General features: G+C 48.3%; 1 protein-coding gene across 3 annotated transcripts in view; it reads right to left on the bottom strand.

Moving 5' to 3' along the window:
- The window catches only part of LOC137436191 (uncharacterized), a 153,582-nt gene that overhangs the window by 14,451 nt on the left and 118,156 nt on the right, over positions 1-20,975 (bottom strand). For all 3 annotated transcript variants that reach the window (XM_078765940.1, XM_078765942.1, XM_078765941.1), the window contains 2 exons: positions 14,989-15,011; positions 12,845-13,086 (listed from right to left, as the gene is read on the bottom strand). In XM_078765940.1, the coding sequence (XP_078622066.1) occupies positions 12,845-13,086; positions 14,989-15,011 (265 nt within the window). The remainder of the gene's footprint in view (positions 1-12,844; positions 13,087-14,988; positions 15,012-20,975) is intronic.

Here is a 20,975-nt window from a genome sequence, read left to right as displayed (position 1 = left end):
TGGTGGGCCTTCTCCCCCCATCACGGGGGTTCACACACCTGCTCACCATGGTGGACAGGACCACCAGGTGGCCGGAGGCCGTACCCCTCGTCTCCACCACCACCGCCGACGTGGCGCAGGCTTTCATCGCCACCTGGGTCGCCCGCTTCGGCGCACCGGCGGACATCTCGTCGGACCGCGGACCGCAGTTCACCTCCGAGCTGTGGGGCGCGGTCGCCCGCAATCTGGGGGTCAAGCTCCACCGTACTACGGCCTACCACCCCCAAGCCAACGGGTTGTGCGAGCGATTCCACCGCTCCATGAAGGCCGCGCTCATGGCCGGCCTTCAAGACGGCGGTTGGGCCGACCGGCTGCCGTGGGTCCTTTTGGGCCTCCGCACGGCCCCCTAAGGAGGACCTCCGGGCATCCACCGCCGAGCTTGTCTACGGCCAGGTGCTATGCGTCCCAGGCGAATTCGTGCCCGACGCTACCAGTCCCTGGTCCGCAGCTCACCAGCGCTCGGACCTCCAGGAGGCCGCCCGACGGTTTCCCCCGTGCCAACATCCCACCACAGTGACCCCCAGTCCTACGTCCCCCCAGCGCTTCGCACAGCGGAGTACGTTTTTGTGCGTCATGACGCACATCGGGGGCCACTCCGGCCGCCGTACGACGGGCCCTTCCGGGTCCTGCGACGGGACGACAAGTCGTTCGTCATCGACATCGGCGGCAGGCCGGACCGGATTGCGGTGGACCGCCTCAAGCCGGCGCACGTGGACATCGACCAACCGCCACGGTTGGCCCTTCCGCCACGGCGAGGCCGCCCCCCATCCACGGTGCCCCCCACTCGACCGCCCACCACCACACCGGACCCCCCCCAACGACCCGCCAGGGGTCGCTTCGGCCGGGTCATCAGGACCCCCCTCAAATTGACCCTGCCGGTGCAAGTCGATTCTGGGGGGACGTGTGTAGCGGCTACCGCTGGGTTTACACAATCGCCTTGCACCTACCAAGGACGCGGAGCGATCACCATACCGGGCTCGTCCAGGACGCCCGGGCAGGCCCGCGCTCAACTTGCCAGGCCTCGGCCGGAACACCCGGGCATGCCCGGGCATGCCCGCCCTCGACTTGCCAGGCCGCGGCCAGGACGCCCGGCCACGCCCCCTCTCGCCTTTCCCGGGCAAACGCTCCGGGATAATGTGTGTATATATATTGCTGCCCGATAAACGGGCTTTTCAGAGTACCTGAGTTGTTTTGTGACAATAAAGAAACTCGGACGAATTCCAGCTTTTTGTCGCGTCCATTCTTCCGATTACGTGGGAGCACAGCTCCTTCAATATCAATGCTAAGGAGGCCTTTCGTGAATGCGCTGTGTCTGTTTACACTGACTCAGTTTGGTTCAATTAGCATGATTAGCCTGCCGTTACTGGCATGAAATATGGAATTCAAATATTTTTTAAACATATTTTTCAGGATTGAAACAAAAGTGTGTTTTTTTCATATTTTTCAGGATTGAAACAAAAGTGTGATTTCTTCATATTTTTCAGGATTTAAACAAAAGTGTGATTTTTTCACATTCTTCATATTTTTCAGGATTTAAACAAAAGTGTGATTTCTTCACATTTTTCATATTTTTCTGGATTTAAACAAAAGTGTGATTTCTTCATATTTTTCAGGATTTAAACAAAAGTGTGATTTCTTCACATTTTTCATATTTTTCAGGATTTAAACAAAAGTGTGATTTTTCACATTCTTCATATTTTTCAGGATTTAAACAAAAGTGTGATTTCTTCACATTTTTCATATCTTTCAGGATTTAAACAAAAGTGTGATTTCTTCATATTTTTCAGGATTTAAACAAAAGTGTGATTTCTTCACATTTTTCATATTTTTCAGGATTTAAACAAAAGTGTGATTTTTTCACATTCTTCACATTTTTCAGCATTTAAACAAAAGTGTGATTTATTCACATTCTTCATATTTTTCAGGATTTAAACAAAAGTGTAATTTTTTTCACATTCTTCATATTTTTCAGGATTGAAACAAAAGTGTGATTTCTTCACATTTTTCATATTTTTCAGGATTTAAACAAAAGTGTGCTTTCTTCACATTTTTCATATTTTTCAGGATTTAAACAAAAGTGTGATTTATTCACATTCTTCATATTTTTCAGGATTTAAACAAAAGTGTGATTTTTCACATTCTTCATATTTTTCAGGGTTGAAACAAAAGTGTGATTTCTTCACATTTTTCATATTTTTCAGGATTTAAACAAAAGTGTGCTTTCTTCACATTTTTCATATTTTTCAGGATTTAAACAAAAGTGTGATTTTTTCACATTCTTCATATTTTTCAGGATTTAAACAAAAGTGTGATTTATTCACATTCTTCATATTTTTCAGGATTTAAACAAAAGTGTGATTTTTTTCACATTTTTCATATTTTTCAGGATAAAAACAAAAGTGTAATTTTTTCACATTTTTCATATTTTCAGGATTTAAACAAGGTGGGTAGGCCCAATTAGTGTGTTCATGAATGTAAATCGGACTCATGGAACTTTAGCAAATACGAGAAATATCCGTGGATGAGAGGAGTTGGGTTCCTATCATTTCCTATTAATACAATTATTTTGCAGCCACCATGGTTGTAACACAGATAGACGCACGCACGCACGCACGCACGCACGCACGCACACACACACACACACACACACACACACACACACACACACACACACACACACACACACACACACACACACACACACACACACTTCTGCTTTCACCAATAGATGCAAAAATATTATACAATTTCTCCTGTGGCCACGGAACCAATATATATATATATATATTGTTACGGATTCGGGGGTTGGCACTCCCCTTATCAAGGGGGGATTAATCCCCTTGTCCTTTATGCTGGCCGTCCCGAGTCCTGGAGCTATTACGTCACTTCCGGTCAGCGCTGAATAGGGTGGTAGGCCAAATTGTTCCTATTACCTAATTACCAGCGCATTCCGGGAAGCGAGGAAATGAGCCCTGCACGAGCCGTGGCGTTAATGGACAGGCCGAGCGAAGCGAGCTGCGACTCAGGCCGTTAACAATGACTAACCCGATTCTGAGCGGTTCTGAAATCGTGCCACAGGTACTCAATGGAAGAAAAGACGGAGGCAATCGGATTAGGGAAAAACCAAGAAAGAACAAGGTAAATTTATTTATTAAGCTCGTGTCCGTAAAGGTTAAGGTAAACGAGGTAAAGCTCGTGTCCTTTAGCGTATGTCACAGATGGACGGTCGTGCTAAAACGCTCCCTCTCTCTCCAATTCTCATTCAGCGCCAGCGAGTGAGTCCCCCCTTTTCCAATGTGCGCTCCGTATCAAAAGCAGTCCTCACAATAGGCGCGCCTCCAACAAGTCCTTGCAAGTCAGCCGTCCCCGCGCAGTCCGTTTTCAAGAGCGCCGCTGAACAAGTCCGTGAAAGGGCTTTGCGCTCGCGCTTATATATCGCGCTTCAAGATCACTACGCGCTTCATCAAGCCATGCCCGCCAGTGATATTTCATCAGCACTGGTTGGCTGGTGGGGCCTTACCGGCCATGCCTTTGATGACTAGTTGACGTGGCCACACCTTGTTCCTGGCGCTCCGCCCCCTTCCTCCTCGAGCCGACCGCATGGTCAATGGCGGTGCCTGAGCGAATGCTAACCAAGGCACGTAACAGAATTGGGAGAGACGTCGCAAAATGAACAAAAGGGCCTACTCCTTATTTGCTTGATGCAACGCAATTTCAACTATTGGAAACACGGCCTTAACTAAAACACATAATAAGGAAATAACTGAGTTCCTATGGTGGCCTACGTGTTGCTGTGGACTAACTAAGGGTGCAACCTTTAACTTTTACTGTCATATTTACAAGAGTTATTATTTACAAAAGTGTGGGTTCTAAAACCGCAACACTGCACCCTCCCTTTTTCCAGGCTCGTCCCGAGCCAAAACACAAGGAAACTATCTTTTAACTTAATGTGACAGTTAGGTGTGGTTACCCTCTACTTTTAACCTCACCCTGAGTGCGACAGTTTTGACCCTAAATATGTCCCGCCTGCTGCGTTGCAACCTATCTAACCGACTCACACCCACAATTAACCGAATTGCGGAATGGTCCTGAAACTAAACATTTAGCCAGTGGGGAGCATTATTTACAAAAACACTACTAATTATTTACAAACTGTCACCCAGGACCTGTCTTTTGTGGGAAGAAAAAGATGGTTTGAAAAGAGGAAAAATACCACTGCCATGCACTGCACCGATACACCATACCATATGTACCCATATGCACCAATAAAGAAAAATGCACCAAAAGCACAAAAAAATGCACAGTCATCACATTTTTGAAATAATAAAATGATGACATCTTCTTCTCCTCTGCTCTGCTGGGCCGCTGTTTCTGGTTGGCTTGATCTTCTTGCTTGATGTTAATTTTAATAAGAAAGGGCACAAACCGTGTCCGCTTTTTATTATTGATTTGGCCAGCAGGGCCAACTCCGGTGGTCCACTGCTGGGCATGGGTGCCACTTTAAAACAGTGGTCCGCAAGGCAGACACCGCTGGCAACAATGGTCGGTCCCAGCAGAGATGCCAGGCCACAGAACGTGTGGTCCATAAGGTGGTGCTAGGCCACAGAACATGTGGTCCATATGGTGCATCAGTGCAGGCAGGAGGCAGCAACGGTGCGGGCGCACAACTGCGGCACCTGCACACTTCCCTCGGGCACAAAAGAACAAGGCCCATGAGTGGGGAAGGAAGGACAAGCAGATCAGCGAGCAGGGGCGCAAGGGTACACATCAAATCAAAGCAATGCAACATGAAGGGCGCGGGAGAGCGAGCCGAGAAAGCTCGTCCCTAACCGTTCGACACCCCCCGTGTCACCTACTCTATCCTTGCCCCTACCCCGTATTTACACAACCTACAAATTTACAAATTCGTCACTACGTCTTGTCTTTCCCATCCCCTCTAAACCAAATTAATCATCAATCCCTCCTACGGAGGAAGAGATGGAATATCAAACAATCTCACCCACATCAAGATGCGTCTTACATTCTCCACACATCTGCCAAAACATGGTGTGGAGTTCTGTCACCCAGGTGAGTGGATGTGGATGGTGCGAAGATATTTTCTCCTATCTCTCTTCTAAATGACATTAACACTTTAAACTACCCGGGGTCTTGCCCTGCCAATCCATTGGCCATCATTACACTATGCGGTTCTAAAAACCAATTCCCATTGCACATACTGTGGAGCTCACCAATTTGGGGTCTCACTCCCCTGAGTTTTCAATTCTGTGCCCTCGCACAATTTCAGGGCTGGGTCGTGTGGCTCACCAGCAGGTCCGCTCACCTGCACACCTCCGCCACGGCAGTTCCAACCCGAGCTTACCTAGCTCCTCACCCTAACCTGGGGAAGGCCCTCCCTGGCACTTACCCCACTAATGCCCCCTCTGGCATCGGGCTACCCGGGTCCTCTCCTTGGGATCCACGGGCCCCATTGAACTCTACTTGGCTCCCAGAGCCTACCTGCGGCCTCACCTGGCCGACAGACTACCAGTGGCGGACAGACTACCAGTGGCGGAGTGCTCAACCAACCATACTTACCAACAGGCCACACGCCCAGCCATTTCACTCACTAATGCACCCAACAAAACACTTCTTTTCCACAAACAGCACCACAGATGTCAATATCCAACCACAATTTACCTACTCCCTCTACCTACTTTTAAACTGCCCTCCCCGGGTACTCGTGAAGGGGTCCATCCTTCCCCCATCCACTCCTTCGTACCATACACTCCACTCCACGTATTCCATACTCCATCTACTCCACACCACTCATTCCACACACCTGTACTTCACATGCACATCATGCAGGTCAAACACTCAACACACACACACATCTCTCTCGAGCATTGCCTCATTTCAACAAGCTCACCGGGAATCTCATTCCAATTCCTCATTTCATGCGAAACCTCATGCTCACACACACAGCATCATCTGGCTAACTATTTCCCCTCTAAAACTCGTGCTTCCCCGTCATCCCTTTATACTCTGCACATCCCCCGTCATTATAATCCATCTAATCTGACTACGTCCCCACTACTTGTATCAAGTCACTACTTAAATCTTGGTCTCCTAAAGTCATTTCTAGATCCCTATACATTATCCTAACCCTCCCGGGCTAGTTTGCACCGCCACCCCATAAACTATAGCTCCTCTGCCCAAAAAGGGATGTGAGGGATGGTAGAGCTACCATCCCTCTACATCACTATAGCCATCACTCCCGCTAATTCAGTCCACTAAACTTGAGCCTCTCGTGCGGGAATACACTGTCCTTACAGCTCGGCTTTGAAAAGCCGGCTATCCGTGCGGATGGTCAGTCTCCTGTAGGTTGGGTCCGTCCGGCATTTACGGCTCTGGGGAGGAGGTTTTGGCGGACCGAGATTCCGTGGTGAATCCCGGCGCAGACCCTTTCGGTCTCCGGCCTGATGACCCAACCTTGCCCGGTCGGAACACCGCCCCCGCCAGGGGGCGCAGGTCCGACCTGGCCTTTCTCCCCTGGAATCGTGCCGCTCGCCGCTACGGCGCGGCACCGACCATACAGGGCAGAGCCCGGCCCGAATCGTGCACGGCGCTCCATGCAGGAGCGACGCAGCAACGATCCTGGCCGGCCCCCGCAGCACACAAAGAACACCGCGCCCCGAGAGCTCGCGTCGGCTATACGTCGGCCTCAACGCTGTCCCGGTCAACGTCGATGCTCCCCTCGCATGCTCACACCACGCGTTCCTTTTCTCTCTCGCAAAACCCGGCGCTCCAACGCCTCTCATACACTCCATACACTCCGTCATTGCACTCGCTCGTGCATTCCCTTTCGCTCCACACTCAGGTGCACACCACTCGCTGCTCGCACACTCCATAACACACCTTCCTTCCGTTACGTACTCCGTAACACTAACGGGTGTGCACTCTGTTGCACACCCACTCAGCGCACACCTACCCACGGGTGTGCAATCCCCTGTCGCACACCCAATCACGCGCTCCACAACCGACTCAGGTGTGCATCCTCCCACACACTCCTCATCCATCTCAGGTGTGCATTCTCGCACACGCTCCTCATCCATCTCAGGTGTGCATTCTCGCACACGCTCCTCATCCATCTCACTCTCCATGTCACACTCTTCCAACCCACTTCCACACTCTGTAACACACTCGCTCTCCGGCGCCGTCCGCACACGTGCGCAATTTCCACTCACACAGCGCACCACGGACCTTCTACGAGCGCCCGGGTTACGCCGGGATCCCAAGTGTGCGAAGAACCCTCTCGCGCCAAATCTGTTCGTGCTATACACCACCCTACTCACCTTGGCGCTTCCTCTTCTTCGCTTCTCCACCACCTGCAAACTTTCCATTTGGTTAAGCACGGCATCACGATGTGAATACAGACTTTGAGCATATTCCGTTTCTCCCTCCAATTCATGCTCTACCTCTGCCGTCTCTCCAATCCCAATTTCCATTCGAATTATTCCATTTTCTTTATTCAGCTCGACGACCGCTGGCGCTAATAAACATTTCCTCTACTTCGGCGGTCGCCGGCTTCCCCATACCCCGGGCCGCGATCTCTACCCCGGTCCACGTAACCATGCCTTGCTCAGCCTCGCTTAACCCACGCTCCTCGAGTCGCGCTACCTCGTTGCGTACCCCCGCAACCTTTCCACCCGATCTGCGGTCAATGTCTCTCCCATATTTTTCTATGTGGCCATCCATTCTGTTTTCAAACCCCGTTAACCCATTCTTCACTCCTTCCATTAAATTCTCCCGGGTGGCCATTCTGTTTTCCAACCCCGTTATCCCTTTGTCCATGTGGCTACTCACGTCCTTCAACTTGCCCCCTAATTTACTTTCTAACCCCCCGATTTGATCTCCCATATCATTTCTCAACCCCCCAATTTGGTTCTCTAATCCCCCAAATTTGCTTTCTAACCCTCCTATTTGGTCTCCCATATAATTTCCCAACCCCCCAATTTGGTTTTCCAACCCCCCAATTTGGTTTTCCAATTGCTCCCCCAATTGATTACTCTGAGCATCCATTTTATTTTCCATCTGCCTACTATTCTTTGCCATCTCCATTTGTATAACCGCCTGTAGCTGCGCCATGAGGTTCTGCATGTTCATCCCTCCCACCTGCGCAGCGGGCGCGGCCCTCGTCGCATTGTGTGAGGCGTCGACATTTTCTGCGCCTGCAACCCCTGCTACCGCACCCTCATTGCTTTCCTCCTCCATCTCTCCGACTTCTTCCCTGGGGTCCTGGGTTGACTCTAACCCTTCTTCTATCTCCGCATTTTCCCCCACCGGCATCCGATCGCCTTGGCTATCCATGGCACGATTCAATTTAGGTGTTGTAAAAATTTCCGCCGCTCGTAATCTTTTGACCCAAATTTTTTACAGATGAGAAAATTTGGTTCGGGCTTCAAATCCCACTCCTGACACCAATTGTTACGGATTCGGGGGTCGGCGCTCCCCTTATCAAGGGGGGATTAATCCCCTTGTCCTTTATGCTGGCCGTCCCGAGTCCTGGAGCTATTACGTCACTTCCGGTCAGCGCTGAATAGGGTGGTACGCCAAATTGTTCCTATTACCTAATGACCAGCGCCTTTCGGGAAGCGAGGAAATGAGCCCCGCCCGAGCCGCGGCGTTAATGGACATGCCGAGCGAAGCGAGCCGCGACTCAGGCCGTTAACAGTGACTAACCCGATTCTGAGCGGTTCCGAAATCGTGCCACAGGTACTCAATGGAAGAAAAGACGGAGGCGATCGGATTAGGGAAAAACCAAGAAAGAACAAGGTAAATTTATTTACAACCAAAAAGAAGAGGAAAGGAAAGAATGTACAAGAAGAAGAAGAAGAAGGAGAAGGCCACAGGGCAGGCTTAACTACACAGTCTTAACTTACGACCCCAGACAAACATACACACTCACACGGCATGGCAGCTGGTAGGGTGGAAGGTCCAGGTAGATGGTCCAGGCGATGGGGTCCAGGCTCCAGGTGAGGCTCCGGTTCCGTGGGCGAAAACCCGGCAGGCAGCTTCGCGCGTATCGTTCGATGCGAGCGGACCTTACATATGGCGGGGGGGGGGGGGGGGGCAGCTCGTGTCCTTTAGCGTATGTCATAGATGGACGGTCGTGCTAAAACGCTCCCTCTCTCTCCAATTCTCATTCAGCGCCAGCGAGTGAGTCCCCCCTTTTCCAATGTGTGCTCCGTATCAAAAGCAGTCCCTCACAATAGGCGCGCCTCCAACAAGTCCTTGCAAGTCAGCCGTCCCCGCGCAGTCCGTTTTCAAGAGCGCCGCTGAACAAGTCCGTGAAAGGGCTTTGCGCTCGCGCTTATATAATCGTGCTTCAACATCACTACGCGCTTCATCAAGCCACGCCCGCCAGTGATATTTCATCAGCCCTGGTTGGCTAGTGGGGGCTTACCAGCCATGCCTTTGATGACTAGTTGACGTGGCCACACCTTGTTCCTGGCACTCCGCCCCCTTCTTCCTCGAGCCGACCGCATGGTCAATGGCGGCGCCTGAGCGAACGTGAACCAAGGCGCATAACAGAATTGGGAGAGAGGTCGCAAAATGAACAAAAGGGCCTACTCCTTATTTGATTGATGCAACGCAGATTCAACTATTGGAAACACAGCCTTAACTAAAACACATAATAAGGAAATAACTGAGTTCCTATGGTGGCCGACATGTTGCTGTGGACTAACTAGGGGTGCAACCTTTAACTTTTTCTGTCATATTTACAAGAGTTATTATTTACAAAAGTGTGGGCTCTAAAACCGCAACAATATATATATATATATATATATATATATATATATATATATATATATATATATATATTGTTGCGGATCTCCCGAAGCCCTTTCCCGTTACAAAGGGGGGATTAAACCCCTTTTTCCCCCTGGGTCTTCGTGTCCATGAGGCCGAATCGCCACTTCCGGAGCAAGCGTGAAAAAGGGTATCGGGTCAACGTCGCACGTACCTTTAACCCACGCAGCGCCGAAAGCGGGGACCGAGCCTCGCACAAGCCACGCTTAATCGAGTACGCCCGAGCAGTATGCGTATCACGTGACTTGTGCTGTTACCTTTTATTGAACGCGATTGAGCGGTTCTATTCGTACCACGCGAGGCCAATTAATTGAAGGGACAGGAACAGTCAAATAAGAGGAATAACACAATTTATTTACAATGTTCAATAATCAGGATGAAGGAAAGGGGACACAGAGCAGAAGCTTAACCAATTTAACTAAATCCCAGACACAGGGCCCACTCACGCACATGGGGAGATGGAGGAAGAATGTGCGCGTGCCAAACACGCTTTGCGTCGGTCGCTCCGGGACAGCTCGCTCGTGGTGTAGCCCTCTGGCGTTCACAGCACGTATGCAGGAGAAGGCAGGCAGGAGGAGATCGCGCGTCTGTGGCGCGGCACGGGTCGTCTTCTTGAGCACGCGATTAATACAGTGGCAGAGCGCAGGATACGGGGCACGGGGCAAGTTCGTGTACCGCGCGGCTATTTCAGTGATCAAGTCCAACACTCCGATTCTGAACGGAACTCCAACTCATGGGCTGCGCGACTCTTAACTCAACTCAACTGAGAACTCGTGACTCGAACTGACTGATCTCTCGTCTCACAGGGAACTCTCACAGGGCACTCTCACAGGGAACTGAGGTGGGGGGCTCGGAGCAGGGTTATATGGCTCCACCCCGGCCCTACTCGAATGTTCCAAATCCTACCTCTCATCGTTGTGGTTAGCCACTCCCCTCGAGCCCTGATTGGTGGCTCACGGCTCACGGCCACTCCCTCTGCAGCACCTCCCTTCGGCCTTGCTAGACTTGTTGAAGGCCTACCACGTGGCATTTCCAGTCCAAAAGACCGCCCTACTCACGGGCCTGCTCAACAAAAAACTAACACAGGAAAGGAGACTACCTTACATTTACTAAGAACTAACTGAACTATCGCGAGGCTTCATGTTGTGGTGTGTCTACCTATGAGATGGAGTCATCCTTTATTCTCAAAACTGCAACAATATATATATAACGCATCGACAAACCCCAGATATGACCTTCCCATTGGTGTTAAGAAGCCCGAAGGTTTGGTTAGAACGCGCCCGTCTACGAATCTTCAGCCTTTCACTGGCCCACATCGTCGGGAGTTTTTGTAATATGAACTGCAACATATCAACCTTTTGGACGAGTTCATCAGGAAATTCTCCAACTGTTTTGTTGTGCAGAGGCACACCTTTCTCGCAGGTATGTCTAAAAGTATTTTCGGCTACTTTAAAAGTTTTTTTCAGTTTCATTCTCCAATCCTTATCTCGGAGGCATGAAATACGTCCAGGCCACCCTGATCAACTTCGTTACTCCGTGTATCTGCTCAAGTGCGCTGAGCAATCTGGGGTGGATGACCTGATTATGGAAGTGCCGTATTGTTTCAAGACAGATCATTTAACAATGCAGATCGTCAAAGGAGTGTGTAGATTATAGTAGATCTCACAGTGAACGATCTAAGTCAAAGTAGATCTGCATGTAGACTCGCACTTGAGTGCATTGAGTGCACGTGGAAACATTCTCTCAACTCACACAGACCGATTCAATCGCTGCTAACATCAACATACATTTTTACATTTCGCTTTTATGTTGGAAAATAATATCTTTAAAATGCATTTCTTAGAAAGATTTACCAGGGCTGTGTTCCGTTAGCAAGCAGCTTGCTTACCGCTTGCCAAGCGGCTTGCTTGATTCGAAGTGCTCAAGTAAGCACTCAAACATAACGAAGTGCTCGGCACCGCTTAACAACATGGTGGTCACCATGTAAATAATGCTATCGTGGTACTCAAGTAAACGCTACCATGTCTGGACCTTTGTTTTCAGTTGTACTCGATTCTCTTGTGACAAGTTCCCCCAACAAATTTATTGTGTTAGCAGCCGACACATGGAACACCTTAACTGTAGATTCCGTGGAAACAACTATTGTTGGGCCTAAGGTTTTCAATAATTTTTATCTGTGACATGTCGCAGGTATGCAGGGGCTCCGCATGGTCATTATCGTTGTGGTTTTTGATGCAGGTCGATTTTTGAAATGTGCACCCATTGGTCGGACAACTGCCGACCCGACCCACATTTGTTGCTTGACTCCACCCAGCACGGCACCCAAACGAAATAATATGGCCACCATCTTGGTTTTCTGGTGGGCCTGAGACATCAGATTATACACTCTCTGCTGATTATACACTGCCCGAATTTATTGCATCAAATTTCCATTGGTTTTGTTTGGTGCAAGTGTTGCTCACGATTCAATGTTGAATCAAGCCTATCGGTATGTGACTCCCTAAAAAAAACGTTACATAATTTTTGAAAGGCTTCATATTGGCGTTAAACAATACGTGACCGTGTAACCAATCAGCGCCATTAATATATAACTGTGGTGGAGGTTGCCATGGATGGGAGGTGTCGAGTTAATTTTTTAATAGCGCTTTGAATGCATGTTTCCTAATCGTTCTGTTCATCTTTTAAGAGTGCTTGCTTTAAGGGCATGTTTCCCAATATAATAGGCCGTTACCGGATTTTTATCGCAGGTTATAGCCACAAGGCGGGCATTCTTATTTTTCTTTGAATTGCAGGTTGGTGTTTCCCTCAAATGTTATGGTATAATTGGCATTGTGAGACAGTTGTTAATATTTGCTTCACATTGGAAGCAAAAAATCAAGTTCAGCAAATTATTATTCTCAATTTGAATAAACATATTAAATTCCTTTTGCTGTTTCCACATTTTCACCCCACTCACAATCCATTAGAGGGGGGCTGGAATCACGTGAGCAGGGAGGTGTAAGACTTGAAAAAATTGCCACTCGCAGCTGCCCAAAGCGCTCAAGTTCACGGGCTCGAGTTTCATCAAGTCGTGGAGGTAACAGGCTCGGTTGTGTGTCTTGCGTTGATGGACTTCCTCCTCGATTCCACTCTTCTTCCTTTGTTTTCATCAATCGGTCTCTTTTTTCCTCCAAAAATTCCCAGAGTACAGGATTCAGACTGCCAGACAACACAACACATTTGGAATGATGATGATATATATATATATATATATATATATATATATATATATATATATATATATATATATATATATATATATAGATATATATAGATATATATATATATGTATATATATAGCTCCATTGACTTTTTGCTCCACCAAATAACAGCGAAACGGAGTTGAGTAAAAGGGTGAAAATTCTACAGATGCTGTGATAAATAACTACCTCTGTCGGTTTGAATGTTTGAAAGAGAATCGACGTCTGGATCAATTTTGGAATTAAATTTAAATCCCGATTTAAATATATATAAACGCGAGTTGTCTGTGTGTGTCCGCGTTTTATTCAGAGATGACTGAACGGGTCTTCATCAAACTTTTAGAGGTTCATCAGTGAGTGCCTGGGAGTGTTTTAGGGGGAAAAAAAATTTGGGGACAAAAAAAGTTCGTTTTTTTGGAGTTAAAACCCCCCCCCCCCCCCCCCCAAAAAAAAAAACGCTCGATAGTGCCGAAGCCTTTTTAAATGAATGACAGTTATATACAAGTACAAATTCGCATAAATAAATACAAAACAATTACCAGACATTTGAATACAAATAAATCAAACAATTCTGGAAGTGTACAAATATGGTAGTATGGCTTCTTCTTCTTCCTGATCGGCATCACACTTAACTCAGAAACGTGAGCCACTCCCCTTCCTCTCCTGCCTCTCCCCTCCCCCCCCCCCTCCATCCCTCCCCCTCCCCTTCCCCTTCCCCTTCCCTATCCCCCCCTTACCCACCTCCCCCTCCCATTCCCCCATCCCTCATCCCCCTCCCATTCCTCCCTCCTCCCCATCCCCCATCCCCCTCCCATTCCTCCCTCCTCCCCTTCCCCCCTCCCCTCCCCTCACCCCTGCCCACCCCTCACCCCCTCCCTCCTCCCCTTTAAGATATAAATTCTCCGTAAAAGAGCTTCCACTTCTGACTGCTCCCCTTCCCCCCCTCCCCTCCCCTCCCCTCCCCCCCCCCATCGCCCCTCTCCTCCCCTCCCCCCCGTTCCCCTCCCCCCCATCGCCCCTCTCCTCCCCTCCCCCCCGTTCCCCTCCCCCCATCCCAGTTCCCCTCCCCCCTCCCCGTTCCCCTCCCCCTCGTTCCCCTCCCCCCATCCCCGTTCCCCTCCCCCTCGTTCCCCTCCCCCCATCCCCGTTCCCCTCCCCCCATCCCCGTTCCCCTCCCCCCCCCCCCCTCCCCGGCAACGCCGGGTACTGCTGCTAGTATATATATATATTTAAGAAACAGGAAGTAAATTCCTGCGTGGGGCTAGTGTAAAAAAATTCTGACTCAACCCGGGACTCGAACCCAGGAACCTCATCACTTACGCGGTGACAGCCCACTGAGCTATTGAGTCTCTGGGATATATATATAAGGTCCAAGTAGATGATATATGTGTATTTATTTTTATATTTTGAAGATTCGTTGGTCTGATTGGCTGGTCTGGTCTGTTATTCTGTCTGTTTGTCTGTATGTTAATAACCTACAGGTCACATTTTACTTCGATCTTCACAACGTAACTAACTGGTGGCCTATTGTTTTAAGGTCAATAGGTTAAAAGGTCATAGGTCAAGGTCACATAAATCATCACTTTTAATCTGATTCAATTGATATGTATGAGTAAATATAGGGTGATAATTATTTTAAAAAAAATATTTTTAAGTATCATGCCATATATATATATATATAGTTTTTGGCCCCATCTCTTAATGTTGAAGAATCACTTGGGGATTATAAAACCTGTCCACCAAGTTTCGTCTGAATCCATCCATAACCTTTTGAGATATCATACTCACAGAGGTTTAAAAAAAAAAAAGAAAAAAAAAAAAAAAAAAGATGCGCCCATCCATCCTTCTTTGGAAAACTCACCTTCCATATTCCTTCTCCACTGCCTGCAGAAAACAATATCAAATAGTTATCAAATTATATAACACTAAGTAGTGCATTTGCAAAAATGTTATAATACAACACAAAGCATCATCAATACGGTGGAAGCATGGTGGGTAGCTCAGTAACAAGCTGTTGTTGTTTTGAATGAATGAATGAATGAATGAATGATCGTTTTTAAGGCCATTTTCCCCGCTAGAGCGGGGGTTAGCCTTGCGGACCCCATGACAATCATGGTTCCCTGTTTTGAGGCAATGTTTTTATGGCCGGATGCACTTCCTGACGCCAACCCTTGGTCACGCTCTTTCGATGCGCAGGGATACAGTGTACCTATTCTAAACCGGGGCACACACCGGGATCATTCATCCCAGCAAGCTGGTACTCAATTTGCCGACCTCGGAAGGATGACAGGCTGAGTCAACCCCCCTGGCGTTAATCCAGTGATTGACCGGGATTCAAACCCAGGATCCTGGGATCCCAAGCCTGCACCCTAACCACTAAGCCAACACCAGGCTCCTGTTGTTTTGAATGACTGTTCATTATTTCCACATACCATTGACTTAATTTGTTCAGAAAAATTGTTTTTATCCCCCACCCCTCCGACAAGGTCCGAGACAGGGAAAGTTTGAATGAGCTCCGTCCGACAGACAGATGGGTAGCTCAGTAACAAGCTGTTGTTGTTTTGAATGAATGAATGAATGAATGATCGTTTTAAAGGCCATTTTCCGACCTCGGAAAATGTATTTTAAGGCCATTTTCCTTTCTGACCTTTTTCCAATATTTTGTGTACGAGATATTCCAGATACTGTTGAGATTTCATATTGCAAAGATGCAAGTTATTCTTCATACCAACCAAAAGGCGGAGGGGGGTTTATTTATTAAGATATAAATTGAGGTTTATTTATTTAACGGACGCGTTTACGGTTTTTACGTAAATGTTCATTGAGATTTTTATTTCACAGTTAAAGAAATTACAATTTTCAAATTCTAGATGTTGATTGAGGTTTTTTGGGGGGGTTTTTTTTACATATGCGTTTTCGGGGTTTTTTGGTATATTTTCATTTACGGACATTATTGTTATGTTTATTTCCCAGTTTGCAGTTAAATAAATTACAATTTTCAAATTCTAGATGTTGATTGAAGTTTTTTTGTTTGTTTTTCCATATGCGTTTACAGGGGTTTTTGTCATACATTTTCATTTATGGACGCTTTCCGACGGTTCTGTGACTTTTCCCGGTGTACCGGCATCGATGTCTGTCGGCACGCCAAATTTCAGCTTTCTACGACACCCAGAAGGTACCGAAGATCAATATCAGTCAGTGGTTAGAAAGAACTTTATACATTAGATGCTTAATTATTATAGATGTTACAGCTCAATTAATGTCACATACAAAGACTGCTGTGCTGTGCAATGCAGTTCCTTCTCCTGAAATCTAAGGGAATTAAATTCCACTCCATTTGTGATCAAAGCTAAAGATAGACAGCTCAGAGGAGAACCACGATTTCCAAAAACATTGCTCCTGTTCCACAATGTAACACTACTGTCAACGTTATTAGGCCCCGTTGGACTTTGTTCAAAACGGGGGCTTATGGATTGGGTCTCGTCCGTCCATCTGTCTGTCTGTCCCTGTGTCTCCAACAATATCTCAGAGATATATGGACCGATTTTGTTCATACTTGGCAAAAGGACAATACATGAAGGTATACATATGCACATCATACAGTGCATATGGACATACAGTGCATATTGGAATCGGCTTCCGGTCTGGTCTGGAGAGGACGCTGGCGTTACTTGTTCGCCGCTTCTCCGACTGGGTCATTGTACATAGTCTGCTTTTCTGGTGGTCGTGGCGGCTTTTTGGCCGTTGGGTCTGCTCCTTGCTTGGTCCCGGCTCTGCTCCTGGCTTCGCCTGTCCGGCTCTTCCACTGTTGCCTCAGGCCTGCTCCCGGACTGTCCTGCGCCTTGTCTGCCGCTCCGGCCTTTACTGTCTTGCTCGCCGCTTCTCCGACTGGGTCATTGTACATAGTCTGCTTTTCTGGTGGTCGTGGCGGCTTTTTGGCCATTGGTCTGCTCTCTGCTCGGTCCCGGCTCTGCTCCTGGCTTCGCCTGCCCGGCTCGTCCACTGTTGCCTCAGGCCCGCTCCCGAACTGTCCTGCGCCTCGTCTGCCGCTTCGGCCTTTACTGTCTTGCTCGCCGCTTCTGGCAAGCCGCTTCCACTGGCAAGGCCTACTCGTCCTCCTCGACCTTGGCCTTGTCCTCGTCCCCTTCGCTCCTGCCTGACATGGCTCTAAGGTACTCTGCTGCAAGGCTACTTCTGCTCAACACTTACTCCACCCCATCATGCATCTCTGCAATCAAATACCACGGACTCCTGCGACGACCCAGATATATTCATAGAGGCTCTGGTCATAAGTTTGTTTACTTACAAACAGGTCACTTCATTCCCGTACTCTCGTCGGCTCAGCGCACTCCCACTCATCGTCCCAGCGCACCTGGTCACAGCAACGCACACGATCGCACCTCCTGTCTGCAAACCCTGGCTAAATCACCTGAGTTCATCCCCACCGTACAAACAAACATGAAGCTCACTCTGTTCAATACCCGGTCCCTCAACAACAAAAGCCTCATCCTAAACGACTACATTCTGGATAATAAACTGGTCTTTCTCTGTCTCACTGAAACCTGGCAACAACCTCTGGACTACTTCTCACTCAACCTCACTACACCCAATGGATATTCATACATCAATAAACCACGCTCGGAGGGCCGAGGTGGTGGACTTGCCGTAATACACCGACAGGACATCAAGACCAGCCTCATCTCCATCTCATCTGCTCCATCATTTGAACACCTGGCTTTTAACCTCTCTGGTCACACGCAGTCAGTCATGGCTGTCGTCTACCGCCCTCCCAAACCACACCCATCATTCCTGTCTGACTTCTCCTACTTTCTGACCCAGCTCTGTTCCCTCTCCCCCTCAATCCTCCTCCTCGGTGATTTCAATATCCACATGGACTCCACTGACTCCACAATAACCACTGACCTCACTGATTTACTCACCTGCTTTAACCTCACTCAACATGTCAACTTTCCTACCCATAACCGTGGGCACAATCTGGACCTTGTCTGCTCTACTGGATTAATTTTGCACCATCTCTCTGGCTCCGACCTCACCCTCTCTGACCACTTAGCCATCACTATGACCATCAACATCCCCACCCCAGCACCAAGGCATTATCGCACTATCAACTTCCGTAAGCTAAACGCTCTTTCACCTACCTCATTCTCATCCACCCTCTCTGAAAAAATGTCCACTTCTCCCTTCGTTGACCTCCACACCCCTTCTGAACTCACTGACTACTACAACTACACTCTCTCCTCCTGCCTTGACCAGCTTGCGCCTATAAAAACCAAAACAGTTTCTTTCACCCATTCTGCTCCCTGGTTTACCCCTGAACTCCGCCTGATGAAAACTCGTGCTCGCCAACTTGAAAGACTCCGCAATAAAACAGGTCTCACAATTCACTCCCAAGCCTACAAGGACCACCAACAGCACTACAAACATGCCCTCTCCCACGCCCGCTCCGCCTACTACTCTCAAATTATCCACTCTGGCTCTGGAAACCCAAAAGCACTCTTCTCTACAATAAACAAACTCCTCAGCCCCCTGAACACCACCACCCAGTCATTCACAGTAGAAAACTGCATCTCCTTCCTTTCATTCTTCCAAAGCAAAATTGACAACATCTACAATAGCTTAACCACCACCGCACCCGCTCCCCTCAAACCACCTGCCCCCCCCCCCTTATCCTGCCAACCCCTGTCTCAGTTCTCCCCAGTCTCCCCTACTGACCTCTCTGAACTCCTCATAGGAATGAAAACTGCCACCTGCACTCTTGACCCCATCCCCTCAAGCTTTGTCAAGGCCTCCCTTCCTGCTCTCTCTCCACTTATCACTGCAACAATAAACTCCTCCCTGTCTACAGGCATCGTCCCATCATCCCTCAAAATTGCTGCTGTTACCCCCATTCTGAAAAAACCTGGACTAAACCCTGACAGCCTAAACAACTTCAGACCCATCTCCAACCTACCCTTTCTGTCAAAAGTTTTGGAACGCGCTGTAGCCACTCAACTCTAACATCACCTCTCTGCCAATAACCTGTATGAAACATTCCAATCCGGATTCCGCTCTAACCACAGTACTGAAACTGCTCTCCTCAAAATCACCAACGACCTTCTCCTCTCCTCTGATGCCGGCAACCTCAACATTCTCATCCTCCTCGACCTCAGCGCCGCCTTTGACACCATCAATCACACCACCCTCCTCACCCGACTTGAAACCACCTTTAACATTACCGGCACTGCCCTCTCTTGGATCAAATCATACCTCTCTGACAGACGCCAGTTCATCTCCATCAATAACTGCAAATCCCCCACTGCTCCCCTCCCCCAAGGTGTCCCCCAAGGTTAAGTTCTTGGCCCCCTCCTCTTCATCCTGTACCTGTCCCCCCTTGGTCACTTAATCAGCCGTCATGGTCTCCAATTCCACTGCTTCGCCGATGACATCCAGCTTTTCATCTCCACCAAGTCCATCTCCACCGCCACCCACTCTATCCTGACAAACTGCATCACTGAAATAAAATCCTGGCTTCAAATCAACTTCCTCAAACTTAACTATGATAAATCTGAAATAATCATCATTGGCCCAAAAACGCTCACCAAATCCACCCATAACTTTGCCCTCAACATCGACGGTTTCCCAGTATCCACCTCCCCTCACATCCGGAATCTTGGCATCATCTTTGACCAAACCCTCTCCTTCGACAAATACACTAAACAGATCACAAAGACAGCCTTCTTTCACCTGAAAAACATCACCCGTCTCCGTCCATCCCTCTCCTCCACGGCTGCAGAAACCCTCATCCACGCCTTCATCACCTCCCGTCTGGACTACTGCAACAGCCTCCTCTATGGTTCACCCTCAATAATCACCAATAAACTCCAATACATTCAGAACTCCGCTGCCCGTCTACTCACCCATTCCCGGACCTGTGACCACATCACCCCCGTCCTTTACAAGCTTCACTGGCTCCCCATCCCACAGAGAATCCAGTACAAAATCCTCCTCTTGACCTACAAAGCCCTCCATAACTTGGCCCCATCCTACCTGACTGACCTCCTCTCCAGACACACTCCCACCCGCAACCTCCGCTCTGCTGGTACCAACCTCCTGACCCCCCCCCCCCCCCCATCCGGACCAAATTCAGATCCTGGGGGGACAGGGCCTTCTCCATCGCTGCTCCCACCCTCTGGAACTCACTACCTCACACCATCAGAGACTCCTCCTCACTCACCACATTCAAAACATCACTCAAGACCCACTTGTTCAACACTGCATTCAACATTTAACCCACAGCATTTAACCCCTGACTATCTCTTCTCCTTCTCCTTCCTTTTGCTTTGATTATTTACCTATTGATTTTTGTCTTTTTGCACTTGTTTTTTTGTACTCTGTCAAAGTGCCTTTGGGCTTCTTGAAAAGTGTTATATAAAATAAATGTATTATTATTATTATTGTCATTTTGTTTATCGATGCAATCAAAGATGGCCGACTGGCGACCATTTTAATTGTAAAAACCCCAGTATTGAACATGTCCTCAACCATTTATCGGACATGCATTCACCGATTTTGTTCAAACTTGGCACACAGATAAAGAATGATGGATTACGTGTGCACATCGTCTTATTTCGCGATCAGATCCAAGATGGCTGCCTGGTGGCCATTTTGTTATTTAAAAGTGTCCCCAACCATTTATTTAACATGCACGGAGCGATTTTGTTCAAACTTGGCACAGGTACAATGCATAATGCAATACACGTGCACCTCACTTTATTTTGCAATCTGATCAAAGATGGCCGAATTGTAGATCGTCGGCCATTTTTCTTGTTAAAAAAAAAACACCTGATA

Source organism: Myxine glutinosa, chromosome 11 (assembly GCF_964187855.1).
Source record: "Myxine glutinosa chromosome 11, kmMyxGlut1.1, whole genome shotgun sequence".
Classification (NCBI taxonomy): domain Eukaryota; kingdom Metazoa; phylum Chordata; class Myxini; order Myxiniformes; family Myxinidae; genus Myxine; species Myxine glutinosa.
Note: the sequence above shows the minus strand (reverse complement) of the source record. Positions and strands in the feature narration are given on the sequence as shown.